General features: G+C 23.1%; 7 protein-coding genes across 7 annotated transcripts; 4 read left to right on the forward strand and 3 right to left on the reverse strand. All coding sequences in view use genetic code 6, as the record gives it.

Annotated features, from left to right (window-relative positions):
* Positions 1 to 190: 190 nt before the first annotated feature.
* On the reverse strand, positions 191 to 7,373 carry TTHERM_00157850 (rab-GTPase-TBC domain protein; the record flags this gene model as incomplete). Its single annotated transcript, XM_001009713.1, has 2 exons — positions 191 to 7,191; positions 7,274 to 7,373. 2 exons carry the CDS (start codon positions 7,371 to 7,373, stop codon positions 191 to 193), a joined length of 7,101 nt encoding a protein of 2,366 aa, XP_001009713.1.
* Positions 7,374 to 8,745: 1,372 nt separating this feature from the next.
* Positions 8,746 to 10,504, reverse strand: TTHERM_00157830 (hypothetical protein; the record flags this gene model as incomplete). Its single annotated transcript, XM_001009711.2, has 5 exons — positions 10,228 to 10,504; positions 9,719 to 10,131; positions 9,388 to 9,666; positions 9,131 to 9,322; positions 8,746 to 9,060 (listed from the first exon to the last, which is right to left on the reverse strand). Exons 1-5 carry the CDS (start codon positions 10,304 to 10,306, stop codon positions 8,746 to 8,748), a joined length of 1,278 nt encoding a protein of 425 aa, XP_001009711.2. The 5' UTR covers positions 10,307 to 10,504.
* A 1,121-nt stretch (positions 10,505 to 11,625) lies between these two features.
* On the forward strand, positions 11,626 to 13,194 carry TTHERM_000157809 (MFS transporter; the record flags this gene model as incomplete). The annotated part of the gene is made up of 1 exon (XM_012796047.1): positions 11,626 to 13,194. One exon carries the CDS (start codon positions 11,626 to 11,628, stop codon positions 13,192 to 13,194), a length of 1,569 nt encoding a protein of 522 aa, XP_012651501.1.
* Positions 13,195 to 15,513: 2,319 nt separating this feature from the next.
* Positions 15,514 to 16,553, reverse strand: TTHERM_00157810 (30S ribosomal protein S15; the record flags this gene model as incomplete). The annotated part of the gene is made up of 3 exons (XM_001009709.3): positions 15,514 to 15,767; positions 15,990 to 16,159; positions 16,387 to 16,553. The coding sequence occupies 3 exons, from the start codon at positions 16,551 to 16,553 to the stop codon at positions 15,514 to 15,516; spliced, it is 591 nt and encodes a 196-aa protein (XP_001009709.2).
* A 953-nt stretch (positions 16,554 to 17,506) lies between these two features.
* TTHERM_00157800 (protoporphyrinogen oxidase) lies at positions 17,507 to 19,621 on the forward strand (the record flags this gene model as incomplete). The annotated part of the gene is made up of 9 exons (XM_001009708.3): positions 17,507 to 17,759; positions 17,819 to 17,984; positions 18,092 to 18,204; positions 18,282 to 18,440; positions 18,523 to 18,659; positions 18,712 to 18,822; positions 18,898 to 18,990; positions 19,042 to 19,371; positions 19,526 to 19,621. The coding sequence occupies 9 exons, from the start codon at positions 17,507 to 17,509 to the stop codon at positions 19,619 to 19,621; spliced, it is 1,458 nt and encodes a 485-aa protein (XP_001009708.2).
* A 238-nt stretch (positions 19,622 to 19,859) lies between these two features.
* Positions 19,860 to 20,907, forward strand: TTHERM_000157789 (protoporphyrinogen oxidase family protein; the record flags this gene model as incomplete). Its single annotated transcript, XM_012796048.1, has 7 exons — positions 19,860 to 19,912; positions 19,962 to 20,042; positions 20,093 to 20,146; positions 20,197 to 20,262; positions 20,327 to 20,534; positions 20,587 to 20,670; positions 20,734 to 20,907. 7 exons carry the CDS (start codon positions 19,860 to 19,862, stop codon positions 20,905 to 20,907), a joined length of 720 nt encoding a protein of 239 aa, XP_012651502.1.
* A 649-nt stretch (positions 20,908 to 21,556) lies between these two features.
* TTHERM_00157790 (WW domain protein) lies at positions 21,557 to 24,537 on the forward strand (the record flags this gene model as incomplete). Its single annotated transcript, XM_001009707.3, has 7 exons — positions 21,557 to 21,764; positions 21,889 to 22,603; positions 22,654 to 23,062; positions 23,124 to 23,390; positions 23,463 to 23,564; positions 23,633 to 24,117; positions 24,189 to 24,537. The coding sequence occupies 7 exons, from the start codon at positions 21,557 to 21,559 to the stop codon at positions 24,535 to 24,537; spliced, it is 2,535 nt and encodes an 844-aa protein (XP_001009707.3).
* Between the last annotated feature and the right edge of the window lie 1,007 nt (positions 24,538 to 25,544).

Genomic DNA, 25,544 nt, shown 5'->3' on the forward strand with positions numbered 1-25,544 from the left:
ATATTTATTCATTGTTATACTTTAATGATTATTATAATTGATAAAAGTTTGGTAATTTGAAAAATCATTTTTAATATAAAACAGTTATATCAATTGACTGTAAAAGGGTTCATTATTTGAGATTTAGCTTTATATATATATCAACATTTAATTGTGATTGAAAAGGTAAACCAGACTAAAGATTTTTTAGTCATATTTGGTTGTTTAAGTTGTTTATTGAAGCAGAAAAATTGTACTTAAGAAAGTCTATACTTGGATTATCGATACTTTTGTGCTAGCTTTACTTTCTTGCATTTTATGTTTAAGGTTTTTATTATTTTTCTTCTAAGTTATTAAAAGAATTATTTGGAATTTATTGATTTTCTTGGAATTATTCTGTTTTATTTTAGTTTTCATCGTTTTTTTCATTCTAATTTATATTATCCATTTAATTATGAATGTTTTATACGTTTTGTTGTTCGTTATCATTGCTAAAAGGGATTTCATTTTCTGAATGATTTTTTCTTTCATTTTTTAGAGGACTAATGTTTTAATTGCTTTAATTGTATTCATTTATCTCTTGGTTCTAATCTATTTGTTAAAGATGAGTTGTTGATGGGCTTATGGTTATTAAATGTTTAGGAATTGGAAAGGATACAATTGATGAGGATAAATTTGAGCTTTCATCTTGTAGCTGTTTGTTAAAATTTTTTTAGGCAGAGCTATTTTAGAAAAACTCTTTTTATGCAGAGAAATTTTAGAAGAAATCTGTGTTGCTATGAATTGATTTTAATTACTCAGGTTTTTCATCTACAGACTGAGCTAATGGATTTAACCTCTTTGAATTTTATTTGTCAAGTGTGGCTTCTTAATTATCATTTTAAGAAATTTAAGGAGTAAAATTAGGTTTACCCTAGCTAGTTATGTTAGAATAACTCTTGCTTTAATCATTTTATATGCTGTTTCTGTGCATTTTAGGAGTCTAATAGTCTTTGTTTATTTTTATAGATGCTCTTTTCATGTTTACTATTTACTCGTTATTTAGTTACTTATTTTAGATCACATTTAATTAACCCAAAGAGTTGCTTTCAGTAATAGTATTTGTTTGTTAGGTTAATATAATATTCTTTTGGGCTGCAGAGCTAATTATTCTCTGAGGAGTAAATTCTTACTGCTATTGCTATTGTAATTATTAATTTTACTATTATAGAGCCTGCTTTTGCAATTATTATTACATTTAACTTTAAATCGTAAAGCTAGACTTTCTATGATGAGAAGAAGGCTAAGGTGGTTTTGAAGCAGCAGAAACATTTGAATTGAATTAAGAACTACTCACTTCATCTAAAATATCATTTTAATTTTCAGCAAAATTTTACAAACGTTCTTTATTACTCATTTAAGTCTTATGTGATAAGCTGCTATTATTTAACTTACTTTATTCATATGTTTGGTGTTCTTCTTCGTAGCTTATTTAAAGCTAAGACTATTGTTAATCCTTATTCTATTTTTACTTCATGTTTCTTTCACCATAATTTTCTTCTTTTATTTCCTATAAATAATAGTTTGAGCTGGAGTAAGGAAGATGGTTAGGTATAAAATTATTAATTTTATCGTATCCATTTGATGGAATATAACCTTAAGAGCTACCAAGGTTTTTAAATTTACCATTTTAGTTTGCTATATTATTTTAACTAATTTAAGATACTGAGTGGAGTACGTTTTAAGAAGCAACACTGCCAAGCTAATTTAGACTATTACTTTTTTAGTAGTTTTTTTATACTTGTTGCTGACTTAGGATAATCTAGGAATTAAATGGAGATTAAGTTGGTATTACGTTAAAAGATGATTCATATCTTTCTGTTTTTGGTGTAAACTGTGGGCGAGGCTGAGAAAATGGACTGCTTTAAGCAGTTTCATTAGATTAAATTTAAAATTATTTATTAGTTGTATCTACAGGTTTTGTTTAAGTAAATGAACTAGATTGGAATTATAATTTACCTTCTAAATCTGCTTATTCTAATGTTTTCTTTAACTAATCTGAATTTTTATCTTCAGCAGATATTTGATTAATATCGGAATCTCTTAAATGTTCGAGTGTAGACTGCTGCTAAACTCTTAAGCTCTTTTCTTTTAATTCTCTTTATTTGTTTTCATCAGCTGAATATGTAATTTCGTTATTGACTTAATCAGGAATATTTGAAAAAGAAATTTTCTATTATTAATCAGATATGCCTCCTTGATTCTAAAACCCATACTCAGAAATTTAGCTCCTATTATCATCATTAATTCTGCTATTATTGAGAGAAGGAATTTAATTCACTGAAAAAATTTTAGCTTAATTCTATTAAATGTTTGAATTATGTATACTGTTTTAAAAATTATGAGCTCCTCCTTAAGTAAGATTAATGCTAAACCCACTGTAATTATGCTATTGAAATTCATTCATATAAGCGCTCATATCATTTTGTAGATTACTATTAAAAGCAATATCTTCTTTTTTTACCTAGCTATTAAGGCTGTCTTTATGATAAAGCTACTGATTGTTGTTATTATTAGGATCATAGTTTATATTTTGAAACTGCTAATTCTATTAATTATTTACATCTATCTCAGAATCTTTATTCTCACTCTTTTATTGCACTAAATTTATCTTCTACTCTCCTAAATCAATTTTCAAAGGTTCGATCTAATATTGCTCTTTACTTATTTAATAATGCTGATTGCTTATTTAATATTAATGCTCTATATTTGTTTAATACTCTTCTTACTTAGCTTAATATTGCTCATAAATTTTTTCTCCTTCTTCACTTATTTAATATTCATCTTTCTATTTTATAGGATATTGTTCATCTCTTACTTGATATTATTCTTATCCTATTGGATATTATTGTTAATTTATTTGATATTATTCTTTATTAATTTGAATTTATTCTTAACTTATTTGATACTATTCTTAGCTTATTGGATATTATTCTTAACTTATTTTATATTACTCTTTACTTATTGGATATTAATCTAATTGTTCTTAGTAGCTTTCTTTAGAATTTTTACTCTGCTCTGTTTCTTAATATAATTAAGCTTGATTATATTTATCTTGCTGGATATTATTTGCTATTTTTTCTACACTTTCATATTAATCATAATGGTCTTTGTTTTGATTTGGATTTTAAAATTTAATTTCGTTTTATTTTGTTTCTTCAAGCTAATAAGAAGGATTATTCAATTGATTTAAGAAGCTTTAATCATTTTTTTATAATTTATTCTCAGGTTCTTGTGATTAAGTCTCTTCATTATTATGTAACCTATTTATATCTTATGTTTTTGAGGAGCTGTTTACATTTAAATTTTATGTTTCATAATTTTGGCTTGTCTGCTCTGGTTTATTTATATAATTTTCTTTATTTATTTCAAGATTTTATCTGCTTTGAGGCTTCTCATTTTATTAATTTTTGAGTACTTCACTTTCGTTTAGTTGTTGTTTTTCTTGAGGAGTTTTTATGGTACTCTTTTTAGAGATGTTTTTTTCATAGCTTTAATTTTTTTCTTATTACGACTCTTCAACTTATTTACTAGAATAATATTTTTGATTATTTTCAGCTGGCTAATTCATGGTATTTGAAAATGGCCTGAATTTTCTTTGCTTGTTTCTATCTCTAACTTGTAATAGTGGAGGCTAATTTATAGATGTATTTGCTTAAAATTAATTATCTGGCTATGTTGTATCCTCAATATGATTGAAAGCCTAGGTTGCTTTTTAGAAAGACAGTGAAGGAAGTTGTCTTTGCTTTACTGAGGGCGTAGAAAAATTTGATAGATTTTGTTAATGATTTGGCTGGATCATGCTAGCAGCAGCAGCTGCTGCTTATTGCTTTTACATTCTTTTTTCATGCTCGTACTTAGAAGAATAATGAGAACTAGGTCTTGATGAATAATTAGAAGTTTTAAAATTTTATTAATTTTTTGTTTTATTTTCTATACTATCAAGCTAAACGTTGTGATATTTGTTAATTTTATGTGAAGAATTAGGAATGGAGTTTGTAGTTTGATGAGACAAAGGTTTTTTTTGAGGAACGTTTTATTCTATATTAAAATCATCATCATTATCTATTCCATGAGATTAAGTTTAGCTGTTGCTTTCTTCATGCTATTAATTAGTGTCTATTACATTTTCATTTTTTTCAGGTAATTGTTCTTATTTATTTAAAACATTTTAACCTTAATTAAACAGTTATTAGCTTATTTTCTCTGGTTATAGATAAATAGAGGGGAGTTTCGTTGATGGTTTCTCATTCTAGCTAGATTAGATTATCGAATTTTAGCTAGAAAAATTCTTCTACTTTGCTGATGAACCAACTTGGCTTAGAGATTTTTGCATTTCTTTATCTTTTTCTCCCATTTGCTAATTTAAAATTTATTACTTTTGATCGATTTAAGAAGAGCTTATTATTTCTTTAGGGTTTTTAAATATTTGATTTTCTTAATCCTCTTTTAAAATGCTCTGAGCATTTTTTATTTCATTCATTTCATCAACTTGATTTCTCTTATTTTGATAAAGATTGTGGCTGCTGTTGAATTTTTTAGATGTATCTTAGTAAGAAGAAAGAGGTCTTTTAGGAATTTTATTTTTATTTGGAGAATTGAAAAAATATTTAGAATGTGGAGTGGATTCTCCTGTTGTCTTTAAAATTAAATTTTAAAGCTTATTAAAGTGATTTTTTTAATTTGTAATTAAATCTTAGTGTTAATTTTGATTATTCTGGTCTTAAATAGGCTCAATTTAATCTAAACTCATCACATGCACATCTTAAAAGCTCGAACGCCTCTTATGGATAGAATTTTTGGTATTTTTGAGGGAATTATTCTTTTGATTTAATTATTATTATTAATTTGTAAATGATTATCTTTGTTGTTGTTGTTGAGAGAATATTTCGTTTGATTAAATAGATTAGAGATGAATTAAAGGTAAATTAGATTTTTGTTTTTCTTCTGTCTCATTGCTGCCTTAAAATAAATTTTTATTTATTTATTCATCTTTGCTTTTATTATTAGAATTTTTTATAGCGAGTAATTTGTTCTTCGCTGGTTCGTTACTGTCATCAGGCTAAATTAGCTAAACATCTTTCTTTTTTTATTTGATTGGAGGCAGTTTACTCTAGAGCTTTGTACTTTTATCTGGTGAATTTTTTAGACGACGGTTATTGTAATCAATATCAGAACTCATATAATCTATTTGAGGTTATTAAACTACTTATCTTTCACTTAGCTCACTATTTTAGTCTTAATGCTTAGAAGCTTGATTATCTTTAATATCATTTCTTTCAGTCCCTTATTTGTTTCCTTCTTCCGAAAGAGGATTAACGATTTCTTAACAAACTTTTTTTTCTATTTCTTTTGTTAAAATGAATAAGGCTTACTGCTGCATTTGGGAACTTTTATTTAATTGAGTGAGATAGTCTGTGTAGATATTATGTTTTTCAGTGATTTTAGAGATACAAAAAGTAGAATTCAAATATTAAATAGATATTTGTGAAATGTATGATTTAGTCATTTATATTTTTTTTGCATTTAATAGAACGGATTCAACGATTTGATCAGTCACACTTCCTTTCATAAAACTGTCTAACAACTCCTAGAACATACCACGATCATCTTGTCCTATTATTTATTAATCGAATTGCTTAAGCAGAGCAATTATAATCGATACAATTGAAAATAAGCTACCTTGGCTTATTATGAAATCCCAAAATCTTAAGCAGGCATATAAAGGAAACTTCTCTAAAAAAATGCTTAATGACCACCAAGTAAACCACTCTTAGTAATTTACTTCTAGTTCTTTTAAGATTTAATGATGAAGCCTTGGATACAAAGATCTTAATTTGTCATCTAAAACATACGCCATTAAATTCATAATAGGTAAATCTTTTTCATACAAACCCATAAATAAAAAATTTTCAGAACGAGCAAGAGAAACAAACATCCAAAAAGCTTCTTCTTCATTTCCACCATTAACTAATAGAAGAAATCCTACAACTATATTCATGCCTTAAGTATACCCAATGTTAGGAAAATAGTTTGATATAGCTCTCAGTACTTTACTTAAAGACTCTTATCCAATACACTTAAATTAATTTTAGATGGATTCATAATCGAATAGATGATTTTTTTTCTAATTGTTTTAGATTAATTTTCTATGAGCTGTATAGTAAGGATTTTTTGAGTTGGAAATTTAAGTTTAAAACCTCTCGTGGACTTCTTCATTGTCTGGCTTATCCAAGTTGATTTTAGAAAACTGCTCCTTTATTTATTCATTCATTTCATTTTATATTGTTGATGTCTTTTTATTTTTGACTGAGAAATGTCTGCTAAGTCTATCATCATCAAATTCTTCATTTTGATTTATCTATGAATTTTTTTGTAAAGTAACTGATTTTTTAGCATAATTGTAGGTATTTAGCTAGTCTAATTATTGCTAAGAAAGCTAATCAAAATTTTTTTTAGAAAAATTAGGAGAATTTTAAACTGCAGCATTGTACTCCTTTATGCTCTACTTTGTATTTAGAACTTCCTTTTGTGTAAAAATGTATTGTTTTTTATTTGATAACTCTTCCTCCTCTTACTGCTATTGCTACTACTTCAACTCTGATTTAAAGGGTGAATGAATTTAATCTTCTTGCTTGAAGAAGGGGTGATTAAGACCCCTTCCAATATCTCTCTTTATATCCTTTACATATTTACTTTACTTCCTAAGAAGTCCTTCATAAAGTCCTTTAATGAAGTATTTTTACACATTTAATTTTGCTTTCCAAGCACTCCATCTATCACTCTAGGGAACTAATCCCCTTTCAATAAACTAGCTTAATTCTTTTTCCTTTCCATCATAATAAATAACTGTCAAATATAATTCCTTATTTTTAAAGAGAAACGATTCATTTTATTTTGTAAAAATGTGGCGACACTGATTACTTTTCTTCATTTTTATGTATTTTTTATAGCCTTCACTTAAAAATTTGTCCCATTTCTGAATAGCTTTTGCATTAATTGCTCTATTCATTTCGCTTTCTAAGAAATACCTTCCTATCTAATTCACCTTTTCAAATTCATGAACCTACTGTATAAATTCTTCATTCGCTCCATAATTATCAGTAGAAAGTGGATTCGTTAAATGAGTTTGGTGATTGCTTTTTTGGCTTTCATTGTAATGACCATTTTTATCTGTTTAATAGTAGTAAATAAACTGAATATTGCATCATTTCACTATATCAATCTAGAGAAAAATTGTTTGTTTTTAATTTACCTTTTTCAGGATTTTGAGATTAATTGTCAAATTATTGACCCTTATGCTTCGAAACCGGATTTTTAGTTTGTCTAAAACCCAGCGAGCATCCTGAACCCATCTGCAAACAACCAATAAATAAATAAAAACTATACTATTCAAATTCTAGTAAGCTGATTAATGTCTAATTTGGCTGATTGTAGCTTAATAAAGTAGCGATAATAAAAACTAAATGTTAAAAATGATATTTGTACTAAGGAATATATATTAATTATTTGCTTCTTTAATCTATTTGATTATTCTCAGTTCTATCACAAGACGAATTAAATGAAATTTGATAATTTTAAAGCAAACTCTCTTAGTTTTTTTCAGTAATTTAATTATAATCGTACAAAATCCATATATACGTTATAAATTATATTATGAAAATCCTTTAATCGAATCAATATAATAAGCCTTCTCTTTACAATTAATCATAGCACTAAACTAAGTTTGCAAATTATTCAAACAGTTTACTTAGTCTTATTGAATAAAAGCAAATTATTGTCTTACTTCTCCATATTTTTTTGCTCCTATGATATTTATCTTTCTTTGAAAATAAATAGATAAAGATACATTGCTCGATATTCATTGAAAAACAGATATATTTCTTAATTTTTTCAATCTTTTGAGTAAATTTAATCTAATTTATTTTATGTAAATTTGAATTTGAAATTTCATTCAAATAAAATTTATTTTTTAAAAAATAAAATAAATATCCTCAAATAAAAATTATTCTTATGTTATTATTCTAAAGTAGTAAAATAAATAGGCATTGTTTATCAATCTAATATAAAAAAAGTTCAATTATTTAATTAAAAAGTTAAATACAAATTTATTATAGTCATCAAAAAATATTTACATAAAAAATTACATTTATTAATTAATTAGATTGCTTCAATTTTTTTTTTAATAAAAAGGCACTTTAATAATAAAATTAGACAATTAAAAATAGAAATAAATTAATAAAATACAATCAAAGAATTAAAAACTTAATGAAAAATAAGGGATATATAAAGAAAGTCATCGTCAATAAAAATTTAAACAGAATAAAAATAGTAAATATTTTTATTTTAGAGAATAAAATTAAATCCATATAGAAAATTAGATAAAAAAAATAACAGATACAAAAAATTTTACATCAAGATTAAACTAAATAAACAAATATTTAATAAATATTGAGATTAAAATGTTTTAAAATACTACTTTGAAAATCAGTCCTTTTATTGAAATTGAAAAAATGATAACAAACAATATAGCCATTTTATTAAAAGTAGGAATAAAGTGACATATACAAATGATTTAGAAAAAATTTAGCTAATATTTATTTTTTAAATGATTTAGAAAAATTAAATTAATATTTTTTCTATTTCATTGATTGAAAGCATAATATTAGGAATGAATGATTTATCTATTCTTAAATTAAATAAGTTAGAAAAATGTCCACTCTTCCTTCATAATTGAAGCTTTGATAATCTCAGTACTGATTTAACCTTTGGAACTTCCTTAGTTTTTTCAATTTAATGATCTAAATTCATTTTTTCAATAATTGGATCCAATTTATCTTCAGCAATAGAGGGTTTATTTTCTTAATTTTCAAATTAATTTTCTCCATTTTGATCATTATTTACAGATTAATCGTCATCAGAAACTTAAATTTCTTTTTATGGCTCATTTGCTGTATCAATTCTCATGTCAAATTCTTCTTCGTCACTATCAGGGATATATTTGTCAACATTTTTTTCCTTTAGATATTCTTTTAGGATTTTCTATTTATTGAAGTTTTTAAAAATAATTAATTATCATTTTGAGTTTTGTACAAACAAAAATATAACCAACCTTGCATTGCTTTTTATAAGATTTTACTGGAGCCTTTTGCTATTTTTATTATAGCTTCTCTTTTAATAGCTTTTAATCTTAAACTTCTTCAATCTAATCATACATCAGAATATCAAAGAAAAATGTACTGAAGAAAGTCAAACTTTAACCATGATAATTAACTTTGCATTTATTTAGATGCAAGACCAACTCCTTTTTATTTTATAACACAAAATGATTTAAATCGAAATTCCTAAAAATGAATGGTTGATGCTTACTCTTACTTCATCGTTTCTATCCTTGACATATATTTAAAGCTTATTTTTTAACTTAGTACCTGAGTATTCGGCATTAATTGCTAATTTTTCTTAAGCCTACTAAAGCTACAAAATTTCATTTTGCTTGCCTTCTTCTTAGCTAAATTTTTATATATTCTCATCCATTGTAAACAATTCTTTTAGCTGTATTTCAAAATCATTGATTAAAAATTCTAGAATCCTAACCTACTCTAGCAAATAATTCACTGATGGAATAGCTGAATTCTATAAAAAGCTAATCTAATTTATATTAAAAATTTCTTTAACTTAATTTTCTGCTAAATTAGTTTACAAATTCACTTAACTATTTGAGAGATAACTCTTAAGCATTACAGTACTTCTCAAAAGTAAGCTTAGTAGTCTCTATTTCTTCTACAGCGATAATTTTTTATCTGCAAAAATTTATATTTTTGAGTTCTTTTTAAATGTATATTTGCTAGTTCTTTATGTATGATTTAAACTGATTTCCAAGAGATGAAACAAGAGACCTATCTTTTGAAAGTATGAAACGCAAGTCTTCTAATTTAATTGTTTATTTTGCCTTCTTTTGAGAATCCTTACTTTTTTAATCTTTTTATTTATCATCTTTGCCCATGTCTTCTTACTGTTTTTTACTTTCTTTAGCAAAAAGAGACAATCCAGTGCCAGTCCTTTTCTTTAACCTTTAATCCTATTTTTATTGACTATCATCTTTCTCTTCTTTAGCTATTGTTTATTAAAAAAGATTTCATTTTAGTATTCCAACTTTAGTTAATGAAATTTAAATCATAAAAGTTTCTAAAAAGCAAATTAATTACTCACATGAGATATTAATTTCTTTAATTTGGGCATCCTATTCTTTATTTTGCTTTGAAGGATCTGGCTTGAATAAGCTTTTCATTTTATAAGCGTTTAATGTTTGAAAATATGAAAATTCTACAAGCAATAGTGAATTGGATAATTTATTTATATTTTGGTAATTACAAAGAATTTATATCTAAGATATAGCAAAAAAACTCAAATGAATTCTTTCAATAAAAAAAAACCAATTGCGAAAATTTATAAAATATTGCAAAATTTAAATTTTTGTTGGTTTTTATTCTACAAATATTTTTATATAATATTTGAAAAATGTAAAGAAATTTAAGCACATATCTATCAATTTGTCCAGCCATTGTGAAAAAAGATTAAAAAAATAAATAATTACTATTTCGATTTATTTATTTAAATAAATTATATTTTAAAAAATATATTTTTCAGCTTGTTAAAATAAATAAAATAGATTAAAAAAATCTAAATATTTTCCTTTAAAAGCAGAATAAAAGAAAGAACTAAATAATAGTTACATAACTTTTTTATAAATAGAGTAAATCAACATGCTTATGTAATATAAATATTAAGAGAAAATTACTAGCTTAAGCTATATCCTAATTACTAAAAAATTAAACAAGTATTTTTATTTTCAATTAAAGTAAAAATCTTCGCATTGATGCTAAAATTTTGTGTAACAAACACTGCAAATAAAAATTTAGATTAAAACTTAATTAAATCCTTAAAACTCAATTAGACAATCTAAAAAAATAAAAAATTCTTTTATTAAATTTGTGTTGATTCAAACAATTTTTGCGTTTATGACTAAAGATTATAATGATTATAATAAATATTATAAATATTTCTATATTTAGTAAATCAATTAAATTTGTATATATTTTTGTCAATAATTTAATTCAAATTATAAAAAAAATATTTGTTACTTAGTATCAGATTTATACGAATTTGTTGTAAGTAAGTAAACTAAATCTTTTTTTAAAGATGCCTCACATTCTGTGTAAAATTATTAATTTATTTTCTTGATAGAAAATAAAAATAAAATATTGGGATAAAGTTAATAAAAATTTTAGTTACTGTATTAATGATGCAAGTAAGTAATTATTTTAACTAATTAATTAATTATTTCGCAAAATACATCTACCTGTCTAAAGACTTGTTTGTCCACTCTTTTCTTAGATAAAAATCTAAATATTATATTTTTTCTTTTTTTAATTTGATACATAGCTAACTCTGGATAGCAAGCAGCAGATTTGATAATTAAAATCTTAAAAATTATTCAACAATAATTTTAATCAAGCAAAAAATATAGATAATCACTAAGAAGATTGCAAAAAAAAACTTTGCCTCTTTTTATTCAGACATTTAATTTATAAAATAAAAAGGTAGCTCATGCCTGGAAGAAATTATTAGCATAAATCTTCTTTATCTCTCTTTTTGAGAGTTTAAAGTGTTTGCACAGGAGCCATTTATTAAGGTTATACTTTGACTGAAATGCTTTTCACTGGCAATTACATCTTAAGTAAGTATGGTTTCGAAATTTTCAATATGTCTGAATCAGACAAGCCTCAAACAGAGTAATCTCGTTTGATGACTATTCTCATAGGACCTATCCTTTGTATTGCTGGTATGCTTACTACATATTTTACTCCTCACTACACTACAAAGCTCGAAAGACGTTAATGCATGATGATATCAGATATTGTCTTCCTGATTGCTACAGTCTTCACTCAATTACCTGCATGGGAGCTATTTATGGTTGCTCGTTTGCTTATGGGTGTTTCTTGCGGTATAGATCTTATGATAACTCCACTTTACATTCGTGAAGTTTCCCCTGATAATATGGCTGCTAAGACTGGATCTCTCTTCCAAGCCAATATATTTGTTGGAGTTATTGCTGGTTTCTTAATGTCTATTCCTGTATAAGACTTTGTCTCCAACGATTAAACTATTGGCAATGATTGGCGTTGGGTATTCATTCTACCTGCTGTATTCTCAATTCAGCGTCTTATTTCACTATTGATATTTTACAAAGAAGACACTCCATATTACTACTACAGAAATCGTTAGCATGAGAAAGGTAGAAAAGCTTTAGAATAAATTTACCAATAGAGATTTGTGAAAAAATTTGAGTAGCAACTTCTTGGACCAGGTTCAGTTGATGTTCCTGAAATCAAATAGCGCAATTAAACAGAAGAAAGGGTAAGTGCATCTTCAGAAGATAATATTGTTGATGATAGATTAAAAATGATCACTAATTAATAGGAACATTCTTATCACAATCGTTTGCGTGTAGGTTTAGTAGTAAATTTGTGCTAATAAATGTCAGGCTGTACTGCTATGATAGGTCTTTCTCCAAATGTAATTGGTCTAATCACTGATGACTACGAAACAAAAAAATGTATGATCTTAGGAACTTATTTATTCCTCTTTTTCGTTGCTACTCTTGGTGTAGGCTTCAATCGTAAACTAGCCCGTAAGAAATATTTAGTTGGTGGTTTCTTATTGTGTGCTGTTTTTTAGATTATCCTTGCAATTATAAGTTATTTTACAAATGACTTAAAGACCAATACAACTCTCTAATTCGTCTTTTTGATGTTTGTATTTTTCTTTTATGCATCATATAACTTCACTGTAGGTCCAGTCACTGTTATCCTAACATCTGATATTCTTAAGGACAGAGGATTTAGTTACAGTATTATGATGAACTGGGTCGGAGTATTCCTCTCTATCATGTTACTCATCAATCCTCAGCAATATATTAACCACATTATTTATGGAACATTTGCACTATTTGGTTTCCTTTTCTCTGTAAAATATATTGTAGAAACTAAATGGCTTAACTTTAACGACATTTAAGATCTCTATTAAGACATCGAGCACAATTTACATGAATCATTTTATGTTAAATAAAATAAACAAAATGAAAATGATTTAAAATAAAATCTATTAGAAAATTGAAAAATTTAAAAAATATTTGTCCATTTATTATTATTCATTTTTTTATTATTAATTTGTAATTAGTTCAAAAAAAGCTTTAAGTTAGCAAATAACAAACTCCTAATAAGATGAAAGAAAATATTATCTTTTTTGTTTCTTCCTAAAAAAAACCTTAATAAACAAATAATTAATTAATTGTATGAAATTAAAAAAAGAAGTTTTATCGTAAAAAAAATTAAATTAAATTATATTAAATTCACAATACTTGTGGTAAAAATATAGCTCATAAAATCAACTTTTCCAATTAATTTCTGACAATAAATAATTTATAATTATTAATTTTTTTCATAAATTTGAGGTAATTATAGATATATCTTCTTTAAATGTTACTTCCTCGATAATCAAAATAGTCATAATAAATTTTTAAAAATCCCATAATAGTTTTCATGCTAATTTTAGAATAGCTTCTTTAAATTAATTAAAGAAATTATATACCTTAATTTATATAATATCAGCCAAATATATGTTAAATATATTTATTCTTTTAAAAAAATCAAATATAAATTAAAGTCATTTAAAGTTAGAATAATTTTTTTCTTCTTGTTTTCTTAACAATTTTGAACTGTAATTTTAGCTTTGATGTTTTTTTTTGGAAATTTCATCGTAAAAAAATTATGAAAAGTCTCTATAACTTACAATTTTAACAATAAATTTTTTTCTTAATAAATATTATAAATTCCTAAATATAATTACATCTTATTTAAATAATTAAAATAATAAATTATAATAAAAATGGTTGAAAAAAGTTACAGTTTGATCTTCATTTATCTTTATTTTATTAAAACCAAGATAGTAAGATTAATTTTTTCAACATACCAATTCTATTTATTGTGAAAGTGCACATATCTTTTTTTGTACTAATTTTTTTTAAAGTAATTTGATTTTTCAGAATAAATATCTTAATTTAATAAATTTATTGTATCAATAAAAAAATAATCTTTATTTAAAGATTAAATGTAAGTCTAAATAAATCTATGTAAATTACCTAATCTGAAACTCTATAGAATAATCTTGGTTCTAGAAAACTATAAACCATCTGTTAAATAATATCAAAGTATATTAATTTATTTTAATGAAATACTAGCAAAATTATTTAAAAACACTCTTTCATGCTAATAAATAACAATTTAAAATTTTCTAAAATAGTATCTAACATTAAAAAAGATGCATTTTTAATATATAAATTTATGTAATGATATCCAATTTAAAAAGAAAAATATTATAAAATTTAAATGAGTTATTTTTATAAAACTATAATTTATTTATTAAAAAATTAATGAAATATTTTAAAATAAAGAGATTATTTTCTAAAATATCTGAAAACTATATATTTTCTTTACTTAATTCTAATCTTTCGCTATTATATATTAGTATCTGAAACAAAAAAATATTGATTTAAACAATTTATTTATTTCTAAAATTATCTTAATCCATGAAATAAACATTCATTTTTATATTAAAAATGAAAAATAAATTTAATAATATATTTGGATTTGCTTATAAAAACCTTTTAAAAATTTTTTAGCTTGTTTGTTTTTTTTTTGATGAATTTCATATAAAATATTCAAACCTATATTAATTCTAATTTTACTTGATAATAAATAAATAAATTTATTTTTCACAAAAATTTATTTGTATTTGATACAAAAAAAAAGATTTAAACTTTAAATTTATTTATTCTAAAAATTATCCTAATCCATTAAAAAAATATTTATTTTTATTTTAAAAATGAAAAATAAAGTTAATAAAATATTAAGATTTGTTTATAAAGATCTTTTAAAAATCTTTTAGTTTGTTTGTTTTTATTTGATGAATTCGATATAAAATATTTAAACTTATTATAATTCTAATTTTATTAGATAATTATTAAATTTATTTTTAGTTGTTATTAATTCATATTTTATGCAAAAAATGATGATTTAAAGGTTTCATTTATTTATTACTTTTTATTATCTTAATCCATTAAAAAAATATTTTTTTTGAGGTTTAGAAAAAATTGAAATAATTTTGTTGCAAACTTTTATTTTTACTTGAAAAATGACAAAAAGATTTTTTAATATACAAGGATTAGTTTATAAAGACCTTTTATTAAAGAAAAAACTTTCAATTTTGTTTGTTTTGATGAATTTGGTAAAATATTTAAGATTATAATTATTGATTCAATTTATATTAATTTATTTGCAGTTATTTAATATGATTGACTATTAAATATAAAAATATGTGCAATTATTTATTAATCTACTAATATTTTCTATTATTGTTTTACTAATTAGACCTTATTCAAATAGTTTTAACTTGTCTATTAGGTTCACCTCTAAAGTTAGCCTTATGATGACCATTAAGAGGAGGTTGATCAGGAATACAGAATTCTTCACAGATCCACTTGTAACGGTGGTAGTCAGTGAATCTTAAATAGTCCAACCACTTTCTTCTTTGTTCTAATAATCTAACTAAAGCTCTTCCTGCATATTTATCTTATCTGTTTTCTTGGCAGTGCTTAATCATTTTAATTAACTTTTCAGTTCTAACAGCAACTTTATATAAAAATTTAAAATTAGAAAATGCTTACACTAATTTAATATTATAAAGTCAAAAAAGCACTAAAATGATCATATTAGTAAAACATTTTAATTGAATTTATTTTAAATATCTAATAAATTATTTAATAAAGCTAGAGAATATTTTTGCAATTTATTTATTTATTAATTAGATTTTTATATTTTTAAAGCATTTATTATAATTTAAGTATTTCTTACCTTGTATAGCGGCAGAACCAGTATCTCTAGGAGAAACCTTGAATTTTTAAATAGCTTGTTGAACTTTAAATTGAGTAATTTCAAATGGAGAAGCATTATTTAATTTTAATGCTCTCTTAACCATTTCGTTATAAGGTTCTAATTCTTCACTAGTAAATCCTGCTTTATAGCTTTTTAAAAATAATTTATTAATCATCTTAATTTAAATTAATTTTTAAGGCTTCTTTGAAATAGCTAGCTTAATATTTCATAAATGATAAGAATTGTAATTTATTTAATCAACAGAGGATTTTCATAATTAAAAATGATATTTTCTAATTTATTTCCATTTAATTTAAAGCAAATTTGCTTAATTTCAGAAGCGAATCTAATAATGAATGTTGCAATTTAATATTACTTGGTATTTATAGTAACCTATTCCTTTTATTTTAACTTTTCCAAACCCTTAGGAATGAATTCTTCTAAGGGCTTATCTCTAGCAAATTATCTGCCAGATTTTGACATAGTCATAAGACCTCTCTTAACGACATGTACTAAAGAAACCTACATTAAGTTAAAATTCATCTAATTCAAATTTAATTTATGCTTTTTTACTTCTTTTTTATATGAAATCAAAAGTCAATCAATATTCTTAAATTTTCTTTTGTATTCTTTTTAGATGAATATTTTTAATACATTGATTTTATCTAAGATATGATGATTACTTATATTATTTATCATCTACTTAGCATACAATATATCCTTTCATCTTAATTAAAAACATTATAAGTTAATAAGATATATAAATAAATAATTTCATGTCACTCTACCAATTTAGTAAATCAATATAAATAAATGTACTTTCTTATTTGTAAAATAAATATATAGGTTTTTGTGCATTATTATTTAAATGCATTCTTATATTTTCTTCATTCATTATTATACACAAATTAAATTCTTATCTAGGGCTATAAATTCACTTTTTTCTTTATAATATTTTAAACCCAACTTCGAAATTAAATTTATAACAAAATAAATTAATAAATAAATAACTAAAATTCAATTTATAATATTTTAATTTAATTTATTTTGAAATATGGAAAAATTATGTCTAAATTAAAATCATTGTAAATTCATTTTAAAACATTTAAATCTAATTTTTAATTTTATAATTTGCTTAAATAAAACGAAGAGATTTGCAAATAATTAATCTTAAATAGTAAAATAATTATTTTTAAATAAAAACAATATTGATAAATGCAAATTAATCATTCATTAAAAGTTTAATATTTAATTTAATGGTAACAACTAACTGCATTCATGATTCTTAAATTAATTTTATTTCTCATCAAAATTTATGTTGATTGTATCTTTCAATTTACATATCTTTGTTATATCAGTTATCAGTAAAATAAAAATTGATAATTTTAATTTAATCAAAGTATTTTTTACTGCTTTAACGCAACAAATTACCTTTTTTATAAACTTATACAGCTCAATTCCAAATAAAAGCTACTTTAAATTACTTATATTACATTATGAGTTAAATAGTTCCAAAAATAGCAATTTTAGGAGGCGGTGTTTCAGGCTTGTCACAGTCTTATTACTTGCATAAAATGTTGAAAAAGTGTGACATTAAAATTTTTGAGGCTTCAAATCGAGTAAGTGGAGCTCTCTAAACAAAAAACGATGGAGGATTCTTTTTCGAACAAGGTCCTCGCTCAATAAGAAATGGAAATACTATTTTTGAGGTACTTAAAATATGCGAAGACATAGGAGCCTTAGATCTCAGTAAAACAAAATTCAATCTTTAAGTTTAAAGTTTATGATTTATCAATTTGAATAATTAGTTGTCCCTAGTGATAATTTTGATAATGCATATGTTTATTATGATGGTCAACTGAGATAACTACCAAGAAAGATGGCCGCAGGACCTTTATTTAATTTTATTAAAGATAATCCCAAACTAGTTTCTTCAGCATTCAGAATAAATCGTGCAAAATCATCAAGTTACAAGTAAAAACTATTTATATAATAAATCCTTTTTTTAAAAAGAAAATTCTATGTTACTTTTAATAAAAAATAAGATACGAAAATTAACATTTTATTTCAAAATAATTTAGGGGTGATTGCAACATGGAACAATTTGTATAAAATAAACTAAGATTTGCTGGTTTTTAATTTACTGGATTATCAGATTTTATAAATACACATTTCGTTAATTCATTCGCAAAAGGTATTTAATAAATAAATAAATTTATATATTATTAGTAGATAATATGAAATGATAAAAAAAAAAATGAATGAAATTAGGTGTTTACAGAGCAGAATCTTCTGATCTTTCTTCAGAATTGTGTCTTAAAAAGATACATATAAAGGATTATATACATGATTATATAGACCCAACTGAGTTCAAGCATCCAAAATACTCTGATAATTTGTAATAGTTTATCTAGAGTAAGATTAAAAAAAGTAAATTAAAATATTAAATTTGAACATAAAATAAACAAGTTTTTTTATAAAAAATTAAATAAATAAATAAATTTATTTTTAGGTGGATCTATTAATTTTTAAGGAGGGATTTAAACTTTTCTTTTCGAAGTTGCAAAGCATTTAGAAAATAAGACATCTACATAAATAGAACTAAATTCACCAGTTTAGTAATTGATATTTAAGGACAAAAAGATTCTTGTAATTAAATTTTAGTTAAAATAGCTAATTGTTAATTAATTGCATTTTTAAGGTTTAAAGTGGAAGCAATAATAAAGTTGAAGAATTTGATTATGTGATTTCTACATTGAATGCACCTCAAATAAAATAGATCCTTGACAACTCACAAGGCAACCAATAAAGAGTAAATTAAACATTAAAAAAATTACTTTGTTAAATTGAAGATTATTATTTTAAATAAAAATAAATAAATATAAAGATAAATCAATTAAAGACTGATTTAAGTTCAATCAAATTTTTGCCTATGGTTTCTATTAATTTAGGCTATAACAAGCCAGTCATCCCTAAAGATGTAAATTAATATTGACACTATGTAAATCTTAATGATATATCATAATTATAGTTATACTCCTTTGGTTATCTGATTCCTTCAATTTCAGATAAAAGTTTAATTGGAGTTGTATTTGATAGCTGCTCTTATCCTACTTTAGGACCCAAAGATACAACTAGAATTTCACTAATGTTTGGCAACAAGATTGATATTAACTCTCCTTCAGAAGTTTTTATAAAAGAAGGTTTAAAGGAGTTGGGAGAATAAACTGGAATTACAGAAAAACCAGATAAAATTAACTTCTACAAGTGGGAGCCAAGTTTTCCTGAATATAATGTAAATCATTATTACAAATCTCTAAGAATGTTAGAAACTGCTAAGCATATCCATTAAAATTTCTAGGTAATTTTAATCTATTTTTTTAATTTTATTTTATGAGAACTTTTTTATCAATTAATTAATTCATATTTTTAATATTTAAAAAAAATTTTAATTTGTTTTTCTTAAATACTTATTTATTATTTAAAAAAATATTTTAATTCGATTTATTTTATAGTTACACGGAAGATACTTATTTACTGCTGCTATTCCTGAATTAGTTTTGCTTTCAAAGTGTTTTGCAACTCAAATAAATTCTCGTTTCCATAAATGAAAATAATTTATATAAAAATTAATATGTAGAAAGTATTTTATCATTTCTGTGTTTTTTATTAGATTGAAAAATGTAATCAATTTTCTTATTAGCCTCAAACTTGATTTTTTTTAAATCTAAGATTTGAGATTTATGAATAAAAAATATTTGAAAATTAATTAATGCTGTAAAATAATATAAAGATAATTTTCATATTTTTAAGTTTAAGTAGAAACAAATATTAAATAAAGTAACATAAATGAGCTATAATGTCAAAAAATACCTTAAAATGCAGGAAATATAATAAGAAATGTTATATTTTTTTCATTTTTTTTATAGGATCTAATTAATAATTTTTCAGAAAGGATATGAAAGAAGTAGAATTTTAAAATAAATTGAACAGACATAAAACGAGACAAAGCATAATATCTGAATGCTTGGAGTATTTAATATAATATAAAATGTTAATTAAAAAATATTTTATTATAAAAGAAAACTAAAACAATAAACACATCTAACGCAAGATGAAAAAGAAGACAATAAAAGGTATTTTATTCCATTTTTTTTAGATATTTTAAAAGTTTATCTTAAACTAGATTCGAAGGTTTAGAGACTTAGATTTAATAAGAAATTAAGTAGACATTAGATGAATACGATAGAAGGTAGAATGTAATTGCATCTTAAAAGATGAGTAATTTTAAATTTACTAACTTTTAAAAACTAAAGGAGTCTTATAAGATATCAAGCTGAGAGAAACGTTAAAGAACAAATATTATGTGTAAGAGATTACTTAAAAAGAACAGGAATTATAGAACAAAGTAAAAGAGAAATATAAAATTAATAAATGTAGTATGTTTCTCCTATTCTGAATATGAAAAAGCTAGATTTAGCTACTGAAATATCCCAAAAAAGATAATCTATTTCAAACGATATTGTAAAACATTTAATATTCTAAAATGATCACTTATTTGATTTATAATGCTTAGAAATAACTAAAAATGTAAAGAGATGAAGCCAAATCAAATATAGCCAGATTAAGATAAGAGTCTACATTGTCAGCCAAAAATCCAGTATTAATTATTACATAAATATATAAAAATATATTTTAATAAAACAAAATCGTATAAAAAAAGCTTTATGATATCAAAACAGAAGAAAATATCTCATTAAATTTCTCAAAAGAATCATTAACTAACAATAGATAATAAATGGGTTCTCTTGTTAGTTAAAGTAGATTTTAGAATTTTAGCTCTAATTTTTCTAATAATTACAGCAAAATATTATCAAATAAGAACTTATATAATTGATTAAGTTGTTTTCTTATCTAATTAGATAAAAATAAAATAGTTTTATTAATAATTCTGAAAGAAGAATTTATAATAAAACAATATCAAATAATTAATTATTCTTAATTTTAAATGATAAAAACAATAACAAAATAATATTGTTAACAATATAAATAATATTTTACTACACCGATAAGCAAATTAACTTTTAATAAGAATTAAAATAAATTTAACTATTATAAAAATAATCTAATTTTTTCGTTCGTTCGTTTTAGATATTGGTATGGTGTATGATATTAATAGAATTTTTGTGATTTATTCAAATTTTATTTAAAGATTTTATGTTTTTTTGCTATTTATTTTTGTTTATTAATCAGGAATGATAATTAATTTAAAAAATGAAGTTGAATTTCGTTTATCTTTTTTAAATCACTTAAATTCAAAAATGTTATTGTTATTATTATATCAAATTTTAGTGGATTTTATTTAATTTATCTAAATAAATATCGCTGGTTTTATATTTGATTAAATAATTTCTTTAGTAAAGAATATACAAATAAAAGCTTTGCAAAATTAATTGAAAAAATTATCAAATCGTTGCATTGAAATCATAAAATATAATAAAAGTATTTGAGAATTCAGTATTTGCTATAAGAGTATTAAATCAAATATGAATAAGTTTGGATAACATATGGGCTTAAGCTTAGCCCAGCAGAAGTAAATGATGCAACTCTAAAATTAATAAATGTAAATGATGAATTAAGATTAATGGTATGATTAACAAGAAGAAGGAGTAATTGATATCGATTTAGATTAAATCACTAACTCTATGATTATGCAAGAGGACATAGATGAAAATTATGAACCTACATAAGAAGGTATTTGGACTTTAAATATTAATTTTATTGAAAAATGAATGATTAAGGGAATATTTTTGTTTTGGATTTCTATTTCATTTATAGATTTATTTCATAATAATATGATTTTTTATATCATATTTAGAGGTTATTGAATATGCAAAATACTTGGGAATGGATTTAGTTCAGGATAAAGATTTATTTTATATTGCGAGAGAAGGTTTAAAGGCTCCTCTACCTGAACCATGGAGACCTGTTAAGCATCCTTCGGGGGAGATATTTTATTTAAATTTAGAAACTAGAGAGGCTTAAATTGATCACCCATGCGATTCATACTATTAGGAGTTATTTAGAAAAGAGAAAGAAAAAAAGATGATGAGATAGGCAGAGCAAAAAATAAAGCAGATAAGAGGTGCTACTAATAATGAAGATGAGTATAATTCTATTGGAAAATCTCAATAAAAAAAGAGTTTGCCTGCAGTTTTGCCTAAACATGACATATTTTCTAAAAAGAATGACCCTTTGATAAAGATTACACAAGAGAAAAAACTTAACGAATATAGAAATCAGTAAAAATAAAAGCTTTAGGAAAGAAAGAAGGAAATAGATGAAATTTATAAAAAGAAATTCAAACAACTTGAGGAGTAGCATCAATAAAAGTTAGAATAAATAAAGGAAGATTATGAACATAAAAAGCAAGAGGAAGAAGAAGAGCTATAAAAGTAGCTCGAAGAATTGAAAAACGATGACGAGTCTGGATTTAAAGAAGAGCTTGAAAGGTATGAAAATGAAATACGAGAAGAGCTTAAAAAAACTAATAAAACACGAATCGATGCAGAAAAAAAGGATTATGAAATGAGGTAAAGTTAATTATTAATTGTAAAATTATTTATGCTCTATAAATTAAAAGACTCTAAAACTACAAGCAAACTATCCATTAGCAATATGAAGATCTTTTATAAAGGAAGAAAGAAGAAATTAAGCAAGATTATGACAGAAAATTCAAGGATTTAGAAAAAGAGGAGCAAGACCTTAAAAATGACTCTAGGTTTATTGAATTTAACGAGCATGAAGAACTTGAAAATTTGAAGCAAAAATTCTTACATGAATAAGAAGAGAAATTCAATAGAGACAAGGAAAACGTTAAGAGAAAGTACTAAGAATAATTAAGGTAATTCAAAGAAAAGGAGATGGAAAAACATTAAAAAAGGTTAGATGAGCTTTATTCTAGTGTGTAAAAAGAAACTAAATTAAAGTAAGATTTTGATGAAGAAACTTACAAAAAAGATTTAGAAGAAGAGTTGTAAGAAAAGCTAAGAGTATTTATTATTTTTAATAAATATTTTTAATAAATTATTCTAAAAATAAATAAAAAATTAGGGACTGCAAAGCGAAATTGAGAATAAATTTGAACTAGAAAAACTTAATATTCTTTAAAAACTGAAAGAGTATGAAAATCAAAAGAAATAAGAATTTGAAAAGAAATTGGAAGCAGAGATAAAACAGGTTGAAATGCAATGGCAAAGAGAAAAAGAAAAGAAAGAATAAGAATTAGAAATTGAAAAAAACAAAATTGAATAAAAGGCCTTAGAAGAATATTTAACCTTCAAAGCTAACTTTGAAAAGTAAATTCAAAATGAAGAGAAGGTAATTAAATTAAATAATAATATTATTAAAAAAAATTCATTTTATTTTAAATTTCATCCAAAAAACAATTAGAAAATTAGAGATTTGTTTAATTCTGAGCAGTAAATGAAAATGGAAAAAGAAAAAATATCTCAAGAAATTATTATAAAGCTTTAAAATGAACTCAACATTCTGGTAAAATAGTTTAAGAAAAACTAAGAAAAAATAATTGATTAAGTTGAAATTTAATTTAATTTAAATAGACTGATGAATGTAAGAAAATATAAAGGGAAAATGAGGAAATCAGACAGTAGCAAAAACAAATTAAAGATAATATAGACTCAAAAAAGAAACTGATAGAATACACAGAAAAAGAAAAGCAGCTTATTGATGAAATTTAAGATAAAGATAAAATAATTACTCAACTTAAATAGCAAATTGATGAGTTGGATGAGCAAGAAATTAATTTGGAAAAAGAAGAAGCTCTCAATTTCTATAAAACTAATAACACAAAAATCAAAAATAGCACTAATTAAAAATTAAACTTAAGAGATCTTGATGGTTATTCTTCAGATGGTTCTGAGGCTGTTAATTTTGAAGATAATAAGTAATTAAAATCTGCTTTAAAGCAAGTTTCTCAAGAAATAGATAAAGAAAAATATAAACTTTTAAGCGAAAAATTGTAAATATAAAATGATTTATAAACTCTTTAGAAAGAATACAACTAAAATATAGATAACTTTGAAAAGTAATTTATTAACTAATTCACTTACTTTTTCATCAGGCAAAAAATATATTTATTTTTTTTAAATAATTTAGAAAAGCATTTTTGATGAATATAAAGGGTGTTCTCGAATCTAAGCTTTAGGAAGTAGAGAAGAAGCTAAAACGTTTAGTGTAAATTTATTAAATCAAATTTTATTTAAATTTTGTTAAATAATAAAAAATTAGAAAAGTTAATGGCTTAATAGGTAAAAATTCAGAAGGCGAATCTTCTTAAAACTAATAGAAAATATAAGTAATCGAATCTGAAATATAAATTAAAAATTAAGTTAAATAGATCAATTAAACAAATTAAACAGAAACAAATAAAAATAATAATGAAATGAGTAGCAAATTTCTTTAAGATTATAATAATTTTTTAAGTAAATATAACTCCAAATAATGAAAATTTCAAATAAAAAGTTTTCATTCATTCTTTTTGAAATCTAAATTATTATTGTAAATTTATGTAGCTTTATTTTTAAGAAAAGTGGTAAAATCACAAACTTTATCAACAAATAAATAATAATATTATTTTAATTTTATTTATAATTAGGGATATGAAACTAAAGTATAAATATAATTTTTATGTATTGAATTCAAATAAAAATATCTATCTATTTTCTCTTAAATTTCCAATTATTTTGATGATGTTCAAGCATTATAATTTAAATTTTTTTAAAGTATAAAATAAACTTGACACATTTTTTTAAGTGAGAGGGATAAAATAAAAATTTTTAACTAAATTTCTATCAATGAATTTTTAAATAAAAACCCTTAGTCGGTGTTTTACTATTTTTACAAAAAAACTTAACTCCTCCATTTTATAAAATATAGTTTTTAAATATAAATTTTTTCCTTAATTCTACTACTAACAATTAACATAGATAAAATTAAAAGAAAAATTTTTGAAAAGAATTATTACTTTGCAAAAATAGTTTAATTAGATAAAAAAATAAATTAACTAAAGATTTCTTAAATTTATTTTTAGAAAATAACCTTGTTAATTATGGGATTTTTATTTAACTAGTATAAATAAATAAATAAATAAATAAAATAATAATAATTCTTATTTAAATTAATAAAAATGGTGTATCAGGATTAGGCTGTGCTTTAGTAAATTGTACTAATCTCTCAAATTTAGCACCTGATATTGAATAAAAGCAGTTTATGTGATTTGGATTGAGATATTTTTAAAAATGAAATTAATACATTAAAAAAATTTTTATTTATTTATTTTATTTGTTTGCTACTTTGATTTTATTGTGCTTTTTTTCTTCTTCTAAATTTATCTTATTATTAAATTTTCAACATATTAATCTCTAATTACTTCATATTTTTTATTTTAAATAATTAAGAAATTATCTTTCAATAGATTAGGTTATTTCTGCTTTAGTAAAGTGCATTAAGCAA

This window comes from Tetrahymena thermophila, assembly GCF_000189635.1.
Source record: "Tetrahymena thermophila SB210 genomic scaffold scf_8254776, whole genome shotgun sequence".
Lineage (NCBI taxonomy): Eukaryota > Ciliophora > Oligohymenophorea > Hymenostomatida > Tetrahymenidae > Tetrahymena > Tetrahymena thermophila.